The sequence below is a fragment of the Salmo salar genome, chromosome ssa15 (genome assembly GCF_905237065.1).
Source record: "Salmo salar chromosome ssa15, Ssal_v3.1, whole genome shotgun sequence".
Taxonomy (NCBI): Eukaryota; Metazoa; Chordata; class Actinopteri; order Salmoniformes; family Salmonidae; genus Salmo; species Salmo salar.
In genome coordinates this window covers 98474257-98497498 of record NC_059456.1, presented here as the reverse complement: position 1 = coordinate 98497498, position 23242 = coordinate 98474257, and the positions used below count along the sequence as shown (strand labels likewise).

At 42.0% G+C, this 23242-nt stretch overlaps 1 protein-coding gene across 1 annotated transcript; it reads right to left on the bottom strand.

The window, feature by feature from the left end:
• Nucleotides 1-598: 598 nt before the first annotated feature.
• Nucleotides 599-1452, bottom strand: LOC123727350 (intermediate filament protein ON3-like). Its single transcript, XM_045696395.1, has one exon. It carries the CDS (start codon nucleotides 1397-1399, stop codon nucleotides 1154-1156), a length of 246 nt encoding a protein of 81 aa, XP_045552351.1. The 5' UTR covers nucleotides 1400-1452; the 3' UTR covers nucleotides 599-1153.
• Between the last annotated feature and the right edge of the window lie 21790 nt (nucleotides 1453-23242).

The window sequence follows — 23242 nt, the reverse complement described above, 5'->3', positions numbered from 1 at the left end:
CTTTCTTTCTTTCTTTCTTTCTTTCTTTCTTTCTTTCTTTCTTTCTTTCTTTCTTTCTTTCTTTCTTTCTTTCTTTCTTTCTTTCTTTCTTTCTTTCTTTCTTTCCAGAACACTTGAGCATGCTGGAATGGAATTCAAAACAGTATATATTTGAAGAAAGGAATGGAATACAGTATAACAGCCGAGGAAAAGGAATGCAATACAGTATTAAAGCTGAAGAAAGGAATGGAATGCAATACAGTATAACAGCCAAGGGAAAGGAACGCATTACAGTTTAACAGCTGAAGAAAGGAAAGGAATGCAATACAGTATTAAAGCCGAAGAAAGGAATGAAATGCAATACAGTATGATAGCTGAAGAAAGGCTTGTGTGCAGGTGTGAAGTAGTTTGTTTAGGTGCTGTGCATATCACCCTCAACGTGTGTCTTCTCCTTTTCTACCACCAGATGATTCTCTGTCTCCTTCCTTTTCAGTTTTACCAGCATTATCTCAGTACTGACTTCATACCGACTGAGACTATGTATGAAACCCATGTTGGGAGAAACTTTTACAAGAATTAGATTTTGCAGGAATAAAGACGTGAAACTCACACAACAAAATAAGTTTTCAGTAAAAACACATTTAATTGTTTGGTAGCAAAAACAGCACCTCAGGCAACAGTGGGAAGCTTCTTTGGGGTCCAACAGAACACAACAGGGAAGACATGCACTACTATCTAGCATAGCAGACATTTTAGACAGGTTGACCAAGAACACTGGTGCTGCACTGTCACATTCACACCCACTCTGAGCAACGCTTGTCATGGACAGTACACATTATCATCCATTTCATGCAACTGAACTCAGAGAATGGCCCTCTTTACAGTTAACAGGGTTGCAGAGGTTTCGACAGAATGTTCTACAAGTTGCAACTTCATTTTTTGCTAATTTCCTGCAAGCATTTAGTTTTAGTACAGAATAAGAAAAGGCATAAGACATACAGTATGAACAAGAAAAATATTCTGTGGTCAATCTTTGGTTGGATTAAAACTGTTTATTGCTTAAGAGCCACATTTATATTTGTGCTCATGTAACATTGTTTGCCTTTGACTTTAATTGTTACACTGTAGTGGAATGGTGATCAAGAGGGTAGACAAAAGGGCATTATCCAGCCGCTCAATCATCAACCACTTCGGAGGTCTCAGAGACAACTTTTCCATCCTTGGTCTCGATCATCTTGATGACGACACTCTTCTTGTTCTGGGTGGTGACGTTGGAGGTGCTGCCGCCACCGTAGCCGCTACCGGAGCTGTAGTTGCTGCCACTGTATCCACCGCCGTATCCACTGCCGTATCCACCGCCATATCCACCGCCGAAACCACTGGAGTAGCCACTGCTGTAGGTGCTGTTAGCACTCTCCATAGGGAAGGAGCTGTAGCTTGCTGTAAGGTGACACAGAGAGAGACAACTGGTAAATACAGGTTGGCTAAACATGAATATCATGGATGTTTTAAATGCACCACAAAACAGAAGGGGAAAAACACTTTCACTTATATTGTATATATATCAATCAAATGTATTTATAAAGCCCTTCTTACCTCAGCTGATGTCACAAAGTGCTGTACAGAAACCCAGCCTAAAAACCCAAACAGCAAGCAATGCAGATGTAGAAGCACGGTGGCTAGGAAAAACTCCCTAGAAAGGCCAGAACCTAGGAAGAAACCTAGAGAGGAACCAGGCTATGAGGGGTGGCCAGTCCTCTTCTGGCTGTGCCGGGTGGAGATTATAACAGAACATGGCCAAGATGTTCAAATGTTCATAGATGACCAGCAGGGTCAAATAATAATAATCAAAGTGGTTGCAACAGGTCAGCACCTCAGGAGTAAATGTCAGTTGGCTTTTCATAGCCGATCATTCAGATTATCTCTACTGCTCCTGCTGTCTCTAGAGAGTTGAGAACAGCAGGTCTGGGATAGGTAGCACATCCGGTGAACAGGTCAGGGTTCCATAGCCGCAGGCAGAACAGTTGAAACTGGAGCAGCAATACGGCCAGGTGGACTGGGGACAGCAAGGAGTCATCAAGCCAGGTAGTCCTGAGGCATGGTCCTAGGGCTGAGGTCCTCCGAGAGAGAGAAAGAAAGAGAGAAAGAGAGAAAGAAAGAGAGAGAAAGAGACAGAGAATTAGAGAGAGCAAACTTAAATTCACACAGGACACCGGTTAAGACAGGAGAAATACTCCAGATATAACAGACTGACCCTAGCCCCCCGACACATGAAATACTGCAGCATAAATACTGGAGGCTGAGACAAGAGGGGCCCCGGACAGGGCCAAACAGGCAGGATATAACCCCACCCACTTTGGCAAAGCATATCTATCCTTTCAAATCGCCTGTAAAGAGCATGAGCATGTTGTGTCAAGTCACAATGTCTCAGAGAGAGAGAGAGAGAGAGAGAGAGAAAGAGAGAGAGTGAGAGGCTAATTCATTAATCAGGGGGATTATTCATGAGCATAACAGTATGACCTTTAATAACAGACATGTTTGGATTAACCTTTAAAGGTCAACTGCACCTTAGAACCAACTTCTCTGGTTTTAAACAGCCTATGTGGCATCAATATGAGTCAGAAACATGAAATCTAGTGTCAACATTGACTACAAAGTGTAAATAGAATAATTATGCTCATAAAGTCAGTCTCGACCGAAACTGAGTTTTATAAGTCAGTTTGTCACAATTTACTGGAGGGCTGGGTGTGGATTACAGTCATGCCCACTTGCCCAGTGCCCACTAACCTGAACGAAGCAGATGTGCTGATTGCCCTCTATCAGCTGCTAATCATAGCAGCCAGAACCTCCAGACAGTGAGACAGATCTGCCCATTACGCAGCGCCTCAGACTTGTTTACATAAGACAACATGTCGTCAATGTTATGTTGAAATAACCCTTGGCCCAAAGCCTTTTATGGAGCGGCCACTTGCTGATGTGGTGGATAGTGTCAATCACTCGAGTCTACCACTTTTTGAGGCAAAATTAGAATTGAGACGATTAGAGTGCACTTGTATTCCAACTGCAACTTGTCAATATTCCAAAACTCATTCACAAGCACCTTGTGTCCCCCGTGACCTGTTTTGTAACATGATTCCCTATGAAACTCTGCCAGACAAAGGCACACTGGTAACAGATAGTGAGAATGTTGTAAACAACTAAACGGGCGTCGAAGCACACGTCGCCACTCGCCAGTGACTTGATAAGCTGATTGTGGCCTGGCTGCTCAATGTGCCTTCTAGTTGCTAACTTCATTGACAAACACAGAGTTGGAACTTAGCTACCCACTTGGCAAAAACTGGTTGAATCAATGTTGTTTCCACATAATTTCAACAACAAAAATTCTACGTGATGACGTTGAATCAACATGGAAAACTGATTAGCTTTGCAAAAAGTCATCAACGTAAGGTCATTTCACATTTATTTTACCTAACTTTTAACCTAAATCCAATGACAGGGTTTTAATCAAAACTTTAGATGTTGAACTGACGTCTATGTCCAGTGGGTAGCTTAGCCTGCAAATTATATTGGGAACTAATAAACAGTGTGTAGCTTGTGCTGTATTTACGATAGTTTGACAGCTTGCAGATCCTAAAGTTGTAGACGATTCTGTGCTTCCAACTTTGTGGCAACAGTTTGGGGAAGGCCCTTTCCTGTTTCAGCATGACAATGCCCCCATGCACAAAGCGAGGTCCATACAGAAATGGTTTGTCGAGATTGGTGTGGAAGAACTTGACTGGCCTGCACTGAGCCCTGACCTCAACCCCATCGAACACCTTTGGGATGAATTGGAACGCCAACTGCGAGCCAGGCCTAATCGCCTAACATCAGCGCCAGACCTCACTAATGCTCTTGGCTGAATGGAAGCAAGTCCCCACAGCAATATTCCAACATCTAGTGGAAAGCCTTCCCAGAAGAGTGGAGCCGCAAAGAGGGGACCAGTTCCATATCAGAGGTGACCCGTCATTGGCGACCCATCTTTTTTTGTTTGTGTGTCTTGTTTTTTTTTTTTGTGTGTGTGTGTGTGTGTGTGTGTGTGTGTGTGTGTGTGTGTGTGTGTGTGTGTGTGTGTGTGTGTGTGTGTGTGTGTGTGTGTGTGTGTGTGTGTGTGCCTGTTTTATATGTTATTTTGGTATTAATTCATGTCACACATCAATTTGCAAACAATGTAAAGAAATATACACTGCTCAAAAAAATAAAGGGAACACTTAAACAACACAATGTAACTCCAAGTCAATCACACTTCTGTGAAATCAAACTGTCCACTTAGGAAGCAACACTGATTGACAATAAATTTCACATGCTGTTGTGCAAATAGAATAGACAACAGGTGGAAATTATAGGCAATTAGCAAGACACCCCCAATAAAGGAGTGGTTCTGCAGGTGGGGACCACAGACCACTTCTCAGTTCCTATGCTTCCTGGCTGATGTTTTGGTCACTTTTGAATGCTGGCGGTGCTTTCACTCTAGTGGTAGCATGAGACGGAGTCTACAACCCACACAAGTTGCTCAGGTAGTGCAGCTCATCCAGGATGGCACATCAATGCGAGCTGTGGCAAGAAGGTTTGCTGTGTCTGTCAGCGTAGTGTCCAGAGCATGGAGGCGCTACCAGGAGACAGGCCAGTACATCAGGAGACGTGGAGGAGGCCGTAGGAGGGCAACAACCCAGCAGCAGGACCGCTACCTCCGCCTTTGTGCAAGGAGGAGCAGGAGAAGCACTGCCAGAGCCCTGCAAAATGACCTCCAGCAGGCCACAAATGTGCATGTGTCTGCTCAAACGGTCAGAAACAGACTCCATGAGGGTGGTATGAGGGCCCGACGTCCACAGGTGGAGGTTGTGCTTACAGCCCAACACCGTGCAGGACGTTTGGCATTTGCCAGAGAACACCAAGATTGGCAAATTCGCCACTGGCACCCTGTGCTCTTCACAGATGAAAGCAGGCTCACACTGAGCACGTGACAGACGTGACAGAGTCTGGAGACGCCGTGGAGAACGTTCTGCTGCCTGCAACATCCTCCAGCATGACTGGTTTGGCGGTGGGTCAGTCATGGTGTGGGGTGGCGTTTCTTTGGGGGGGCCGCACAGCCCTCCATGTGCTCGCCAGAGGTAGCCTGACTGCCATTAGGTACCGAGATGAAATCCTCAGACCCCTTGTGAGACCATATGCTGGTGCGGTTGGCCCTGGGTTCCTCCTAATGCAAGACAATGCTAGACCTCATGTGGCTGGAGTGTGTCAGCAGTTCCTGCAAGAGGAAGGCATTGATGCTATGGACTGGCCCGCCCGTTCCCCAGACCTGAATCCAATTGAGCACATCTGGGACATCATGTCTCGCTCCATCCACCAACGCCACGTTGCACCACAGACTGTCCAGGAGTTGGCGGATGCTTTAGTCCAGATCTGGGAGGAGATCCCTCAGGAGACCATCCGCCACCTCATCAGGAGCATGCCCAGGCATTGTAGGGAGGTCATACAGGCACGTGGAGGCCACACACACTACGGAGCCTCATTTTGACTTGTTTTAAGGACATTACATCAAAGTTGGATCAGCCTGTAGTGTGGTTTTCCACTTTAATTTTGAGTGTGACTCCAAATCCAGACCTCTATGGGCTGATAAATTGGATCTCCATTGATTATTTTTGTGTGATTTTGTTGTCAGCACATTCAACTATGTAAAGAAAAAAGTACTTAATAAGATTATTTCTTTCATTCAGATCTAGGATGTGTTGTTTAAGTGTTCCCTTTATTTTTTTGAGCAGTATATATATATTGAGTTAATAAAGCCGCATACAAACATGGTCTCTTTCTTGAGTAAGGCAGCTCCAAAATGCAGGTGTTTAAGCCTAGCTCAGTGCTTTTTGTGGTGGACGGGCAGCCAGCAGAATATACCAAGTGTAGGCATTGGTAATCTTCTTTAGTTGCACTGTGATTTGCTCAGTGTTCTGTCACTCATGGGGATACTACACCACCACAGAATCTACAGGGCGATCTAGGCAGTTCAAGCCCCCTTGGGTACTGCTATACATTAGAAGTGCCCTTCCAAGAAGGCTCAAGGTCATTGGCCACAGATAAAATTATGTCAAATCACGTTATATCTATCGTAGTTTTGATTGGACTGATCATGTAACTTTCAAAATCTTAACTAGCAATCTCGACAAGCAGTCATCATCGTGAATCACATCGACAATTTACTGGCAAATCCTTTTCAATCGTTGTCATATCAAGATAAATTATAGATAAAATGTATTGGTGCTAATCGGCCATTGGACATAAACATTACACAAGTCGGAAATCGCGAATTCAACAATTAGTGATTTGGAAGGAATCAGTTGCTAACTGTGATGCAAAGCAATCACTATTTTGCTTCCCCTCCCTGCTATTCTGTAGAGAGGGTGTGTGGTCCAAGTCTGGGTTTAAGGATTAAAAACATCTGTCTGCAATGGTCTCTTAAAAGGATAAATATTCCCACACAACACCATAGGCCAGAAAAGGTTGAATTCATTGGCCGTGCTGTCAGTCCAGCATGACTTCTGCCGGGTTCAAAACAACTGGGAACTGAAAATAACAAGAAACTCAAGTCTTTTTCGAGAGCTCTGACTTTTTGACCTGAAGATCACTGAAGTCGTGATCCCAGTTGTCTTGAAAGCATCATAAATGCAGAGAATGACAGACTTTGATGACAAAGTTTGATGACAAAGTTTTCCCGACAACGACTGCTGTTCCAACTTCCTGTTTAAGTGGGCACAGCACAATAATGGTAAAAAAAATTACTACAGTTAATAAGCCTATGTCTTGTATGCTGCTGCATAAATTATGTAATATGCCAGGGATATATGTATACTGTAGCTAAGAAAGTAATACTAAGTTTATGTTTTGTAGTAAGCTGTTAGTAGCCCATGTGTCTCACCCTAAGAATTTGGTCCTTTTCCCCTCATAACTTAGCCTACTGTTCTGACTTGGTGGTGCACATGTAGCCTATAGCCTGTTTTAGTGAAATGTCATCATCGAATATTGTAAAAGCTTTCATTGTCTGCTTATATGCCCCTGTTATTTATCCTACGTTTCTGACTTGGTGTATAGGTAGAATACTGTAAGAACGGCCCATGTTCTGAATTCTGTCACTGTCCATTTACAAAGTGCCCCACAAATAGGCATATCATCTGTCTGATTAATATCTTAATCAAAATTACGACTTGCCTCAAGGCCGGTCCAGATGGAACAAATCTGGACCAATCTTGGGCATCTATTTCTGGGCCAAATCAAGGCCGGTCAGTACAAAAAAGTATCTTTCTTCTCTTGTTGTTTCTCCAAAAGTAGCCTAGATATGGAAGAATGTTATTTGTGCTCACAACAGAAGGACTTTAATTAGCTGTCAAGAAAGAATAATTTAAAAGAAACTGTCCGTGTAGGCCTACCACAGAGGGCTCTCTCAGTATGTCCTCTTAGCCAGTAGAGGGAGCAGCATAACCTATGGTGTACTCTGTTTTAGAAGTCAGACTGACTTATTTTGCGTTGCCCACCAGGAGGCAGCATCGTATGACAATATCTCCCACTCCACCTCATCACCCAACACTACTATGTACAATATGTTCCTTGATAGGCTTTTGAGGGCTCACTCTATCAGACTGTAAAACACAAATAATGGCCCGGCACAAAAAATGTACTTTGTGATACTGATTCACAGAAGCAGCCAATAATTTAGTTGAAGCCATGATGACTAAACCTATTTCAATTTGTCTCTTAATTTTATTCTTGCCTATCTTCATTTTATATTTCGTCGCTGTCTGATGAAAATCTCATAACTACTTTTTACAATTTTTCATTTTTTTAATATATTTATTGAAAGCAGTAACTAACCTCAATGTACTCTAAACATTTCATGACTCTAGGAACAAGAAAATGTATTCAAAATAGCTTCTTAAGTTTCACAATTGTATGTTTGTTAATAGAAAAATATGGTACATTTTCAATTTCCTGAAAAGTATCTGTTTTGAAGATAAGAGGTTTTCATCAAGCAGTGATGATTTGTATCAAAATAAATTGTCTTTACAAACTGTGATTCTTCTATTATTTTATTTGATTTATTGTAAGAAATGTGCTGTATAAATAAAGTTTGATTGATTGATAACGCAATGAGGGTCTCAGTCCATGCTAAAACACTGACATGTATCACATTAGTAAATTCCAGAGTTCTTTTAACTCCATTGCTGTCATTGTTAAGCCAAACATTGACATGACAATGAGTGACAAGCAGTTGACATGATTACAGCTCAAAACATACTGGCACTCAGGCTAGCATTCCTTGGGATCTTTATGCAAACAATGTTTCTCATACAAACATACCTGGATAAGTGCATCATTTGCATCACTGTCACGTCCTGACCAGCAGAGGGAGCAATTGTAGTAGTTTTGGTCAGGACGTGGCAGAGATTTTTATGTTACGTGTGAGTTGGGTGTTGGACTCCCAATTGAAGGCAGGTGTGTTGAGTTGCCTTTGATTGGGAGTCCTATATAGTAGTGTGTGTTTTTCCTTGTGGTTGTGGGTAATTGTTTCTGTTTAGTGTGTTTCACCTGACAGGACTGTTTGGCTGTCAGTTTTCTTGTTTTGTAAATTGTATAGTGTTCGTTCTTTATTAAATGATGATGAACACTAACTCTGCTGCATTTTGGTCCACTTCCTCAGACAGCCCTTACAATCACTCATAAATAAATCAACATATACTCAAATATGGCATGATCAATGAGGGGATCTTTCCCTTACGGAGGATGGCCTGATACCAATGAGATACATGGCTAGTTCATCAAGATGTATAATCTATTTACTATGCATAAAACATAGAAGAGATGAGAATCATGCAGCTCTTCAACCCATATCTCATAGGAATTGTTAGATGTAAAGTACCCAATGTGATTTATTCTGCTACAAGCTAAAAAAAAAAAAAGAAGGTTTGTTGAACCATAATCAGTGTGCCAAGCCAGATAGCTACTCTACCACGCCTACTTGTTGAATGTATACAGAATGTATGGATATGCACACAGTTGAGGAGCATGATGCTGTTAACCTTCATCTAGAAGATCTACCCCTCACCCCACAAAACACTTCTCTTTCACAATCTTTTCAGCACTTAAAGGGCGACTGCACTTCCTGATTTTGCCTTTTTTTTCTGAAGATTGCTCATTAAGAAATGCTAGCGGCCATGACTGAAGCCAAACGAGAGTTGTCTTGGGGGTGTGGTTTGATGTGGGTGTGTTATGTTCGTATATCATACCCTGGCAGGAACTGTTGTTTGTTCCTCCTGAGTCACCGTAGCAACAACATAGCCACTTCATCAAAATGGTCAAAAAGATAAATCAAGAAATGTGTCATTCATTTACTTGTTTTTGCCAAGGAGGTCTTGGTCATGCAATTTTACATCTAGCTGAGATGTTTGGTGCAGTATTTCTAAAGTTAAAACATTTGCATGAAAAACTAGTCAATGCACTGCATACAGTCTATTGAGTTGGGAAAGTCTGGCTGCGTGCCCAGGACTGATTTTTGAGAACAATAGCATGTCTACAACTTTATCATCTGCAAGCTGTCAAACTATCGTAAATAAAGCACAAGCTACACACTGTTTATTAGTTCTCAAAATCACTTGCTAGCTAAGCTACCCACTCCAGTTTTGATTTACACCCTGTCATTTAGGTTAAAAGTTAGGTCAAATAAACATGAAATTCACTTATGTTGATTACTTTTTGCAAAACCAATCAGTTTTTCATGTCGATTTAACGTCATCACATTGTATTTTTGGGGTTGAAATTATGTGGCAACAACTCAAATCAAATCAAATGTTATCGGTCACACACATTTTTTTCTCCAATTATTCAACAACAATACAGTAAGAGTGAGTACTACGACAAAAGGTATTTCAACCCTCCCCACCCCCCAAAATAAACAAATAAATTACAAATTACAAAATAAATCAATTAAATTAGAATAGAAATAATACTAATAATGACTAAATAAGACAAATGACAAGAGAGACCAACCTATACACAAAGCAATGCAAACAGTACATTACAGAGAGACCAACATATACACAAAGCAATGCAAACAGTACATTACAGAGAGACAATCGCTACATCAATCTACAAGCTCACATCCACCAACCCCAAATAGACCAGGAAGGGTTGCCATATTTTCACAAAGTAGTTGAATTTATGTCTTAAAGCGTAGGTAATCTTCTCCATATGAATACACTTATTAATTTCAGAGAGCCATCTTGTAATTGGGAGAGTGGAATCTGATTTCCATGTTGATTTCCAACAAATGTTCTTGCAGTGGCAATTTCTGTAAATTTAATGTTGAAGTTACTCCTCAAATTCACATTTGTGAAGTTACCCAGAAGGCATATTTTTTTTTATTTTATTTAACTAGGCAAGTCAGTTAAGAACCAATTCTTATTTACAATGACAGCCTAGGAACAGTGGGTGAACTGCCTTGTTCAGGGGCAGAAAGACAGATTTTTACCTTGTCAGCTCAGGGATTCAATCGAGCAACCTTTTGGTTACTGGCCCTATGCTCTAACAACTAGGCTACCTGCCACCCAAGGGACAAGTGGGGAAGGGATCTCCATAAATAACCCTTGGCTTCGGGCCAATGTTATTTCAACATAACATTGACAACATGTTGTCTTATGTAAACAAGTCTGAGGCGCTGCGTAATGGGCAGATCTGTCTCACTGTCTGGAGGTTCTGGCTGCTATGATTAGCAGCTGATAGAGGGCAATCAGCACATCTGCTTCGTTCAGGTTAGTGGGCACTGGGCAAGTGGGCATGACTGTAATCCACACCCAGCCATCTAGTAAGTTATGATGAACTGACTTATAAAACTCAGAGTCTGACTTCATGACCAAAATTATCCAATTTACACTTTGTAGTATTTGACTCATATTGATGCCACAAAGTTGTTTAAAACCATAAAAGTTGGTTCTAAGGTGCAGTTGACCTTTTAAATGTCAATCCAAACATGTCCTAATACGTTACACTCATGAATAGTCCCCTTACTGTTGAATTAGCGTCCTCTCTCTCTCTCTCTCTCTCTCTCTCTCTCTCTCTCTCTCTCTCTCTCTCTCTCTCTCTCTCTCTCTCTCTCTCTCTCTCTCTCTCTAAGACATTGTGACTTGACACAACATGCTCTTGCTCTTTACAGACAATTTGAAAGTATATATATGTGCATACAAGCAGAGAAACCTGATAACAAGCCAAGAAGTCGCCACCTTAGTACATGCACTAATCGGCACAGAAAGAGGGTGTTCCGCAGACACACACACACACCTTATTTTCCAGTTGGGACTGGTAGGCTTAACGAGTATGTTCATCCTATTCACTGATTACTAGATATAGAGACCACACACTCATGAGCTCCACCACATACCGTTAGTCACAAACAGACAGTGTTTCGATCCTGCAAGGATCTTCGTCAGGACATTTCCTCTTTCAGAGCCATAGCTTAGAGCCAGAGTGTAGGAGAGGGAGTCACAGACACCCCCTCTCTCTTCACACATTTCATTATAGTAGGGGAGTACTAGTGCCACTGCAGTATACTTACTGTATATTTTAATAGGGGGAGGAATAAAGAGATTCGCTTTTTGTCCCCATGCAGTCTGCAATCTGCAGTTCAAACAATAACATAGCGGTCACCCTGTCACTGATTTGGTAAAAAAGCTGTTGGATGGGCTGGAGAATTTTAACCACTCTCAAATTCATAGACAGAGCTATGTATGCAAGGGCTAATCATCCTCAAGATGAAATGTACAATTTTGCCCATGTTTTGAGTCAAAATATTGTTTGTTTACAATGACATTGTTGACAAACATTAGCGTGAAACAAGCTAATATTTTGGATTCTGATGGGGTACGCCAGTTGAACTAGACAAATGAGGCAGTTTTAAGTTATGTTTTTCGAGTATCAACAGAATCTATTATAAATCCCAAAATGTATGTACTAATCACCCCTTTAAATGCATTACATTATTACTGTCACGTCCTGACCAGTAAAAGAGGTTATTTGTTAGTGTAGTTTGGTGTGGGCGTGGCAGGGGTGTGTTTGTTTTGTGTTGTCGGTTTTTTTGGGGTTGTGTTCTATGTTTTGTATTTCTATGTTCTATTTTCTATTTTTTCTATTTCTATGTCTAGTTTATTGTTTTGACCTTCAATTGGAGGCAGCTGTTCCTCGTTGCCTCTAATTGAAGGTCCTATTTAGTAGGGCTGTTTTTGTATGGGATTTGTGGGTAGTTGTTTCCTGTTTAGTGTTTGTTGCACCTGACAAGAGTGTTTTTGTCGTTCTTTTTGTTCAGTGTTCATTTTTGTTTAATAAAGAAGATAATGAGCATTCACGTACCCGCTGCATTTTGGTCCAATTCATACGACGCCCGTGACAATTACCATATGCACATTTTTTTTATTTTTTTATTTTTTTTATTTCACCTTTATTTAACCAGGTAGGCAAGTTGAGAACAAGTTCTCATTTACAATTGTGACCTGGCCAAGATAAAGCAAAGCAGTTCGACAACATACAACAACACAGAGTTACACATGGAGTAAAACAAACATACAGTCAATAATACAGTAGAAAAATAAGTCTATATACAAAGTGAGCAAATGAGGTGAGATAAGGGAGGTAAAGGCAAAAAAGGCCATGGTGGCAAAGTAAATACAATATAGCAAGCAAAACACTGGAATGGTAGATTTGTAGTGGAAGAAAGTGCAAAGTAGAAATAGAAATAATGGGGTGCAAAGGAACAAAATAAATAAATAAATAAATACAGTAGGGGAAGATGTAGTTGTTGGGCTAAATTATAGATGGGCTATGTACAGGTGCAGTGATCTGTGAGCTGCTCTGACAGCTGGTGCTATAGTTGGTGAACCAGGCGAGGCAATCATTTGAGAAACCAAGGCTATTGAGTCTGCCAATGAGGATATGGTGATTGACAGAGTCGAAGGCTTTGGCCAGGTCAATGAATACGGCACCACAGTATTGTTTCTTATCGATGGCGGTTACGATATCGTTTAGGACCTTGAGCGTGGCTGAGGTGCACCCATGACCAGCTCTGAAACCAGATTGCATAGCGGAGAAGGTGCGGTGGGATTCGAAATAGTCGGTAATCTGTTTGTTGACTTGGCTTTCGAAGAACTTAGAAAGGCAGGGTAGGATGGATATAGGTCTGTAGCAGTTTGGGTCAAGAGTGTCCCCTCCTTTGAAGGCTAGCAATAGGGGTTGCAACAATTTCGGCAGATAATCTTAGAAAGAAAGGTTCCAGATTGTCTAGCCAGGCTGATTTGTAGGGGTCCAGATTGTGCAGCTCTTTCAGAACATCAGCTGACTGGATTTGGGAGGAGAAATGGGGAATGCTTGGGCGAGTAGCTGTGGGGGGTGCAGTGCTGTTGACTGCAGTAGGGGTAGCCAGGTGGAAAGCATGGCCAGCCGTAGAAAAATGCTTATTGAAATTCTCAATTATAGTGGGTTTATCGGTGGTGATAGAGTTTCCTATCCTCACTGCAGTGGGCAGCTGGGAGGAGGTGTTCTTATTCTCCATGGACTTTACAGTGTCCCAGAACTTTTTAGAGTTTGAGTTGCAGGAAGCAAATTTCTGCTTGAAAAAGCTAGCCTTGGCATTTCTAACTGCCTGTGTATATTGGTTTCTAACTTCCCTGAAAAGTTGCATATCACGGGGGCTGTTCGATGCTAATGCAGAACGCCACAGGATGTTTTTGTGTTGGTTAATATATGAATGAGTGATGGCCAAACGGCATAGGCAAGATGCAGTAGATGGTATAGAGTACAGTATATACATATGAGATGAGTAATGTAGGGTATATAAACATTATATAAAGTGGCATTGTTTCTAGTGGCCAGTGATACATTTATTACATCAATTGTTCCATTATTAAAGTGGCTAGAGTTGAGTCAGAATGTTGGCAGCAGCCACTCAATGTTAGTGATGGCTGTTTTACAGTCTGGCCTTGAGATAGAAGCTGTGTTTCAGTCTCTCGGTCCCCGCGTTGATGCATCTGTACTGACCTCATCTTCTGGATGATCTCGGGGTGAACAGGCAGTGGCTTGGGTGGTTGTTGACCTTGATGATCTTATTGGCCTTCCTGTGACATCGGGTGGTGTAGGTGTCCTGGAGGGCAGGTACTTTGCCCCCGGTGATGCGTTGTGCAGACCTCACTACCCTCTGGAGAGCCTTACGGTTGTGGGCAGAGCAGTTGCCATACCAGGTGGTGATACAGCCCGACAGGATGCTCTCGATTGTGCGTCTGTAAAAGTTTGTGAGTGTTTTTGGTGACAAGCTGAATTGCTTCAGCCTCCTGAGGTTGAAGAGGTGCTGCTGCGCCTTCTTCACCACGCTGTCTGTGTGGGTGGACCATTTCAGTTTGTCCGTGATGTGTACGTCGAGGAACTTAAAACTTTCCACCCTCTCCACTACTGTCCCGTCGATGTGGATGGGGGGCTGCTCCCTCTGCTGTTTCCTGATGTCCATCTCCTTTGTTTTGTTGACATTGAGTGTGAGGTTATTTTCCTGACACCACACTCCGAGGGCCCTCTCCTCCTCGCTGTAGGCCGTCTCGTCGTTGTTGGTAATCAAGCCTACCACTGTAGTTTTGCCTGCAAACTTGATGATTGAGTTGGAGGCGTGCATGGCCACGCAGTCATGGGTGAACAGGGAGTACAGGAGAGGGCTGAGAATGCACCCTTGTGGGGCCCCAGTGTTGAGGATCACCACTTGGGGGCGGCCCGTCAGGAAGTCCAGGACCCAGTTGCACAGGGCAGGGTCGAGACCCAGGGTTAAATGACGAGTTTGGAGGGTACTATGGTGTTAAATTCTGAGCTGTAGTCGATGAATAGCATTCTTACATAGGTATTCCCCTTGTCCAGATGGGTTAGGGCAGTGTGCAGTGTGATTGCGATTGCGTCGTCTGTGGACCTATTGGGGTGGTAAGCAAATTGCAGTGGTTCTAGGGTGTCAGGTAGGGTGGAGCTGATATGGTCCTTGACTAGTCTCTCAAAGCACTTCATGATGACGGAAGTGAGTGCTACGGGGCGGTAGTCATTTAACTCAGTTACCTTAGCTTTCTTGGGAACAGGAACAATGGTGGCCCTCTTGAAGCATGTGGGAACAGCAGACTGGGATGAGGATTGATTGAATATGTCCGTAAACACACCAGCCAGCTGGTCTGCGCATGCTCTGAGGACGCGGCAGGGGATGTAGTCTGGGCCTGCAGCCTTGCGAGGGTTAACACGTTTAAATGTTTTACTCACGTTGACTGCAGTGAAGGAGAGCCAGCAGGTTTTGATAGCGGGTTGTGTCAGTGGCACTGTGTTGTCAGCAACGCGAGCAAAGAAGTTGTTTAGTTCGTCTGGGAGCAAGACATCATGGTCCGCGACGGGGCTGGTTTTTCTTTTGTAGTCCGTGATTGACTGTAGACCCTGCCACATACCTCTCATGTCTGAGCCATTGAATTGCGACTCTACTTTGTCTCTATACTGACGCTTTGCTTGTTTGATTGCCTTGCGGAGGGAATAGCTTCACTATATGTATTTGGTCATGTTTCCGGTCGCCTTGCGCTGATTAAAAGCAGGGTTTCGCGCTTTCAGTTTTGCGCGAATGCTGCCATCAATCCACGGTTTCTGGTTGGGGAAGGTTTTAAAATTCGCCGTGGGTACAACGTCACCAATGAATTTGCTATTAAACTCGCTCACCGAATCAGCGTATACATCAATGTTGTTGTTCTACGCTATCTGGAACATATCCCAGTCCACGTGATTGAAGCAATCTTGAAGCGTGAAATCAGATTGGTCGGACCAGCGTTGAACAGACCTGAGCACGGGAGTTTCCTGTTTTAGTTTCTGTCTATAGGCTGGGAGCAACAAAATGGAGTCATGGTCAGCTTTTCCGAAAGGAGGGCGAGGGAGGGCCTTATATGCGTCGCGGAAGTTAGAATAACAATGATCCAGGGTTTTGCCAGCCCGGGTTGCGCAATCGATATGCTGATAAAATTTAGGGAGCCTTGTTTTCAGATTAGCCTTGTTAAAATTCCCAGCTACAATAAATGCAGCCTCGGGATGCATGGTTTCCAGTTTACATAGAGTCAAATGAAGTTCGTTCAGGGCCGTCGATGTGTCTGCTTGGGGGGGAATATACACGACTGTGATTATGATCGAAGAGAATTCTCTTGGTAGATAATGCGGTCGGAATTTGATTGTGAGGAATTCTAAGTCAGGTGAACAAAAGGACTTGAGTTCCTGTATGTTGTTATGATCACACCACGCCTCGTTAATCATAAGGCATACACCCCCGCCCTTCTTCTTACCAGAGAGACGCTTGTTTCTGTTGGCGCGATGCGTGAAGAAACCAGGTGGCTGTACCGACTCGGATAGCGTGTCTCGAGTGAGCCATGTTTCTGTGAAACAAAGAACGTTACAGTCTCTGATGTCTCTCTAGAAGGCAACCCTTGCTCCGATTTCGTCTACCTTGTTGTCAAGAGACTGGACATTGGCGAGTAGTATGCTCGGGAGCGGTGCGCGATGTGCCCTTCTATGGAGCCTGACCAGAACACCGCTCTGTCTGCCCCTTCTGCGGCGCCGTTGTTTTGGGTCGCCGGCTGGGATCCGATCCATTGTCCTGGGTGGTGTGCCAAACAGAGGATCCTCTTCGGGAAAGTCATATTCCTGGTCGTAATGTTGGTGAGTTGACGTTGCTCTTATATCCAATAGTTCCTCCCGACTGTATGTAATAAAACCTAAGATTTCCTGGGGTAACAATGTAAGAAATAACACATAAAAAAAGAAAATACTGCATAGTTTCCTAGGAACGTGAAGTGAGGCGGCCATCTCTGTCTGTTATTATAAATAACTGTAAGATAATGTCTAGTGCAAACATCATCAGATTGTGAGACCATATTGAGTTAAATGACTTTGGACATGTATGGAGCATGTCTTTAAGAAATGTACTGGAGCATGTTTTTAAGAAATGCATGAAGCATGTATTTAAGAAATGTATGGAGCATGTCTTTAAGAAATGTATGGAGCATGTCTTTAAGAAATGTATGGAGCATGTCTTTAAGAAATGTACCAGAGGGCGGCCTCCCAAGTGGCACTGCATCATAGTGCTTGAGGCATCACTACAAACCCAAGTTCGATCCCAGGCTGTGTCACAGTCTGCTGTGACTGGGAGACCCATGATTCGGTGAATAATTGGCCCAGTGCCGTGAGGGTTTTGCCGGTGGGATTTCCTTGTCCCATTGAGCTCTAGTGACTCCTTGTGGCGGGCCAGGCACCTGCAAGCTGACTGGATCACCAGCTGGACGGTCTTTCCTCCGACACATTTGGTGCAGCTGGCTTCTGGGTTAAGTGAGCAGTGTGTCAAGAAGCAGCGCGGCTTGTCAGGGTCATGGTCATGTTTCGGAGGATGCATGGCTCGCGACCTACACCTCTCCCAAGGCCGTAGGGGAGTTGCAGCGATGGGAGAAGACTGTAACTACCAATTGGATATCATGAAAAAGGTGTAAAATGACTATAAAAAATAATGTGATGTTCTTTAAGAAATGTACCTGAGCATGTCTTTAAGAAATGTATGGAGCATGTCTTTAAGAAATGTACCTGAGCATGTCTTAAAGAAATGTACCTGAGCATGTCTTAAAGAAATGTACCTGAGCATGTCTTAAAGAAATGTATGGAGCATGTCTTAAAGAAATGTATGGAGCATGTCTTAAAGAAATGTATGGAGCATGTCTTAAAGAAATGTATGGAGCATGTCTTAAAGAAATGTATGGAGCATGTCTTAAAGAAATGTATGGAGCATGTCTTAAAGAAATGTATGGAGCATGTCTTAAAGAAATGTATGGAGCATGTCTTAAAGAAATGTATGGAGCATGTCTTTAAGAAATGTACTGGAGCATGTCTTTAAGAAATATACCGGAGCATGTCTTTAAGAAATGTATGGAGCATGTCTTTAAGAAATGTATGGAGCATGTCTCTAAGAAATGTGTGTTAGAACTGCTTCTGTACTGGGTTGTTTTCATTGTCAGCTAAGAGCAGATAGACCGGACTCCATACAAAGAACATACGGCAGGCCGCTTGTTGATACCCCCAGCACAATGCAGGCTGGGACAAGGCGCACCAATCTCCTTCAACCTTTAGAACTATCACATTTTTCTACAAAAGGTTCTAGGATGGGCGTTGCCACCTGTTGGGGCCTGCCTTCCAGGAAGAATACTCGATTTGGTGCTGGAGGTGGTGTAGGCCAATCAATGAGAGACTATTTACTCCACACACAGTTTACAGTAAGTCATAAATCTGTCTGCGACCAGGGAGATAGCCTAATTCCACCTCCCCCACATCACACTGTAAAAACCCTTAACAACCTTACTGATATACAGTATGTCATGGTAGAAGCCAAAGGCATTTTTCTGCTTTTAGTTTAAAAAATGAGGACTCTAAATAGTACAGTATATACTTTATGTAACAGCTCAACCTGGTGTGGAATGAGGTCAATTGCAGAAAAAAAGTGAGCAACAATATTAGTCAGCTTCATGTAGAATTCTCCATCTTCCTTTCCATCCTAGTCTTATATTACAGTAATCATGGTATTACTCATCATCGATTCTGTCCAATATTGACTCCACCAACTCCTCACAGTGGCACAAAGGAGGTTTCTGGATTGCTTCCTCTAAATAGACTTCAGTGTATTATGATTTTACATATGCTCTGTGCTTTACAGTCAAAACAACAGCGCTAGTTCTGATCGGTCCACAGACAGATTGATGGACTAACACCATTGTCATCCAGCCAACGAGGCCTGGGAAATCAGCAACACTGGCCACTGGGATGCCAGGCTGCAGCCAACTAGATCATCTTACTCATGGCTTAGCTGTGTGAGTCATGCGACAGTGGTGTGATCGAGAGCGACTCATCTAGTCCACACCCATTTTGCCAGGCGCCGGCATCTCTACCATACTAAAGCCAACCAATGGGATGACACTGTCTTCTGGGCTTGTACCAACAGCTTCTCCATAAGCCTGGCAATGCAGGACTCCAACTGTACAGAGGAGAGACTGAAGCAGGTTGAGAATATGCGGTGAATACCTGTCACATAACGCCTCTGGAAGGACTCCACACTCTGGAGGTGTGGCTCTAGCCCACAGGCATTTGTGTTTTTGACTCACAATTCATTCAGAATGTATTCACACCCCTTGACATTTTCCACATTTTGTTGTGTTACAGCCTGAATTTAAAATGGATTACATTCAGATTTTGTTTCACTGACCTACACACAATACCCCATAATATCAAAGTGGAAGGATGTTTTTAGACATTTTTACAAATTAATAAAAATATTTGAAGCTGAAATGACTTGAGCAATCAAGTATTCAATCCCTTTGTTATGGCAAGCCGAAATAAGATCAGGTGTAAAAATGTGCTTAACAAGTCACATAATAAGTTGCATGGACTCATTCTGTGTACAATAATACTGTCTAACATTATTTTTGAATGACTACCTCATCTCTGTACCCCATATATACAATTATCTTTGAGGTCCCTAAGTCGACCAATGCTTCGCAAAAAAAGGGCACTTATTGGTAGATGGGTGTATCAATACACCCAGTCATTACAAAGATACTGGTGTCCTTCTTAACTTAGTTGCCGGAAAATAAGGACACCGCTCATGGATTTCACCATGAGGCCAATGGTGACTTTAAAACAGTTACAGAGTTTAAGAAAAACTGAGAATGGATCAACAACATCGTAATTACTCCACAATATTAACCTAAATGACAGAGTGAAAAGAAGGAAGCTGGTACAGAATACAAATATTCCAAAACATGCATCCTGTTTGCAATTTTTTTATTTTTAAATGTAACCTTTATTTAACTAGGCAAGTCAGTTCTTATTTACAATGATAGCCTACTGGAAAACAGTAGGTTAACTGCTTTGTTCAGGGGCAGAACGACAGATCTTTACCTTGTCAGTGCAGGGATTTGATCCAGCAACCTTTTGGTTACTGGCCAAATGCTCTAACCACTAGGCTACCTGAAGACCCAATAAAGCACTAACACGAGTAAAATGCAGGTAAATCTCTCATGGTTCAAGTGCAGGCTTCAGCAGTTACTTACTGAAATGAGTATGACCCCAGGGGGAGTTACAGCACAGAGTATGACCCCAGGGGAGTTACAGCACAGAGTATGACCCCAGGGGAGTTACATCACAGAGTATGACCCCAGAGGAGTTACATCACAGAGTATTACCCCCAGGGGAGTTACATCAGAGAGTATGACCCCAGGGGAGATACAGCACAGATTATTACCCCAGGGGAGTTACATCACAGAGTATGACCCCAGGGGAGCCTGTCAGTGAAGGGGTGTGGAGCAGAAGGTGAGAGTGGCTGAGGATTGTTCTGTGTAAAAGAAAAATAAGGTAGAGCTTCCAATAATAAAACAAGGTAAAGCTTCCAATAATAAAACAGTAAACACAGTTGTAGTTTTTCAGTCACTAGGTAGGCTATGCCAGCTCCTTGAAACCAATAAAACATGTAAAATAGAGTGATAACATGGTTGGAGAGTAACTGATTACATATAATCAGTTACATGTAATCGGATTACCAAAAAAAATGATAACTGTAATCAGTTACGTTAACATATTACATGCTAAATAATGTAATCAGATGACAAATACTTGTGAAAAACTAGATGATTACTTCTATGATTACTTTTACAGAAAAAAATACATTAAGACACCGTTCTGTTTTCTCAATGACATTCAGTTCAGCACTGAAAAAGGGCTCAAATTTAAGTTTGTTCCACCTGAGCGGTCGGACCACAAGTCAGAGACCACTATGATGAAACACCAAATGCGTTGGATGGATCCTTTTTGTTTTCTTGTAATTTCTCTTAAGGGGATGGTTATCCCAAAGTAACTGAAAGCAATCATATTTTGTTACATTTGTCTTCTTCGCATGCTTCTTAAGGGTGAGTAATCAAATTAAATTACTGAGTTTGAGTAATCCAAAAGTTACGTTACTGATTACAATTTTGGACAGGTTACTAGAAACTGTACAGATTACATTTAGAAAGAAACATACCCAACCCTGAGTGATAATACATATAAATACCCATTTTAGTTCAGTTTACTATATTGTCCTTTTTAGAGGAAGTATGTTTGTATCTTGAGCTCTTTGAGTTAAAAGACAATCCACATTTTCAAACCACACTGATATAAATGACAGAAAAGAGGTCAAAGACAGATACTGTTTCAGTGACGGTTGAACTATGCAGAGAGAAGTGTGAGAACCACTTTGAGAATGTAGAAGGTAAATGATCTTCTCTATTTGGTTTCGTCCCGTTGTTCTTGATTTCTTGTCTTTAAAAAAAACATTTTGTTTCTTGTTTGACATTTGACTGCATTGTTAGGTGCTAGTAACACAACAGCCTAGTCTTATAGACTAAACGTAACATAGTAAATGTAAATCCGTGACACTCAAATTATTATGGTATGTTATGTCTGGCGTGGTTACAGACAGAAGGCTACTTAAGGCAAAATAAACGAAAGTAGGGTGATTGGTCGGGGTGGATGGGTGGTTGAACGTCTAGCAACCCAAAGGCTGTGTTGGGATCTCATCACAGACAACTTTTAGCATTTTAGTTAATTAGCTACTTTGCAACTACTGGACACATTAGGGGTGTGCCGACATGGCCATACTAGTATTTGCAATCGTATCCGTATTCGTAAATGTGTTTTAATATGTCTAAATAGATGTTGGCAAAATACCTCCCTGCATGTTCTCACTGCAAAAAAGCTACAAAATAGAAGCAGAGGGTATTTGGTATATTATTAAGATCCCCATTAGCTGTTGCGAAAGTAGCAGCTATTCTCCTGGCACCCACAAAAAACATAAAACATGACATAATACAGAACCTTAATACACAACAACAGAACTACATCAATTTAAAAAAGGAACACGTAGCCTACATATCAATAGATACACAAAAACTATCTAGGTCAAATGGGGGAGAGGCTTTGTGCCATGAGGGGTTGCTTCATCTGATTTTTGATACACGTTTGCTGTTTATTTTAGCAATATGAAATGGAAGGGAGTTCCATGAAATAACAGATCTATATAGTACTGTAGAGAATGCCAAGAATGTTAAAGCCTGTGCATGAGTAGACGTGTCCAAACTTTTGACTGGTACTGTATATGTTTTGAGCATGACAGTTTACAATCTAAGGTAACACCAAGTGATTAAGTTTCCTCAACTTGTTCAACAACCACACCATTCATTAGCAGATTCAGCTGAGGTCTAGAACTTAGGGAATGATTTAAACCAAATACATTGCTTTAAGTTTTAGAGATGTTCAGGACTAGTTTATTAATGGCCAGCCATTCCAAAAAAGACTGCAACTCTTTGTTAAGTGTTTCAGTGTGTATATGGTTGAATAATCAGTGTACATGGACACACATGACTTGTTTAATGCCAGTGGCAGGTCATTGGTAAAAATAGAAAAGAGTAGAGGGCCTAGAGAGCTGCCCTGTGGTACACCACACTTTACATGTTTGACATTAGAGAAGCTTCCATTAAAGAAAACCCTCTGAGTTCAATTAGATAGATAGCTCTGAATCCATGGTATGGCAAAGATTGAAAAGCCATAACACATACACCACCATTCAAAAGTTTGGGGTCACTTAGAAATGTCCTTGTTTTTGAAAGAAAATCCATTTTTTTGTCCATTAAAATAACATTAAATTGATCAGAAATACAGTGTAGACATTGTTAATGTTTAAATCACTATTGTAGCTGGAAAGGGTCGATTTTTTATGGAATATCTACAAAGGCGTACATAGGCCCATTATCAGCAACCATCACACCTGTGTTCCAATGGCACGTTGTGTTAGCTAATCCAAGTTTATCATTTTAAAAGGCTAATTGATCATTAGAAAACCCTTTTGCAGTTATGTTAGTGTAACAGATGTATATCGTACTCTCCTTGCGTTGTGTTTTCTCCTAATAAATCACATCAGCCAGTGGTCCCAGTTGAGCATCATTTATTCGGGTAGTTGTGGTAGTTGTGCAGGGCTTAATGATACTGATGGCTGTCGATGGCAAAAGCCCTTGCATCACATTTTCATACTGGGCCACAAAATACAAAAATACAATACAAAATATAACATGTGTAAATACCTGTTGTT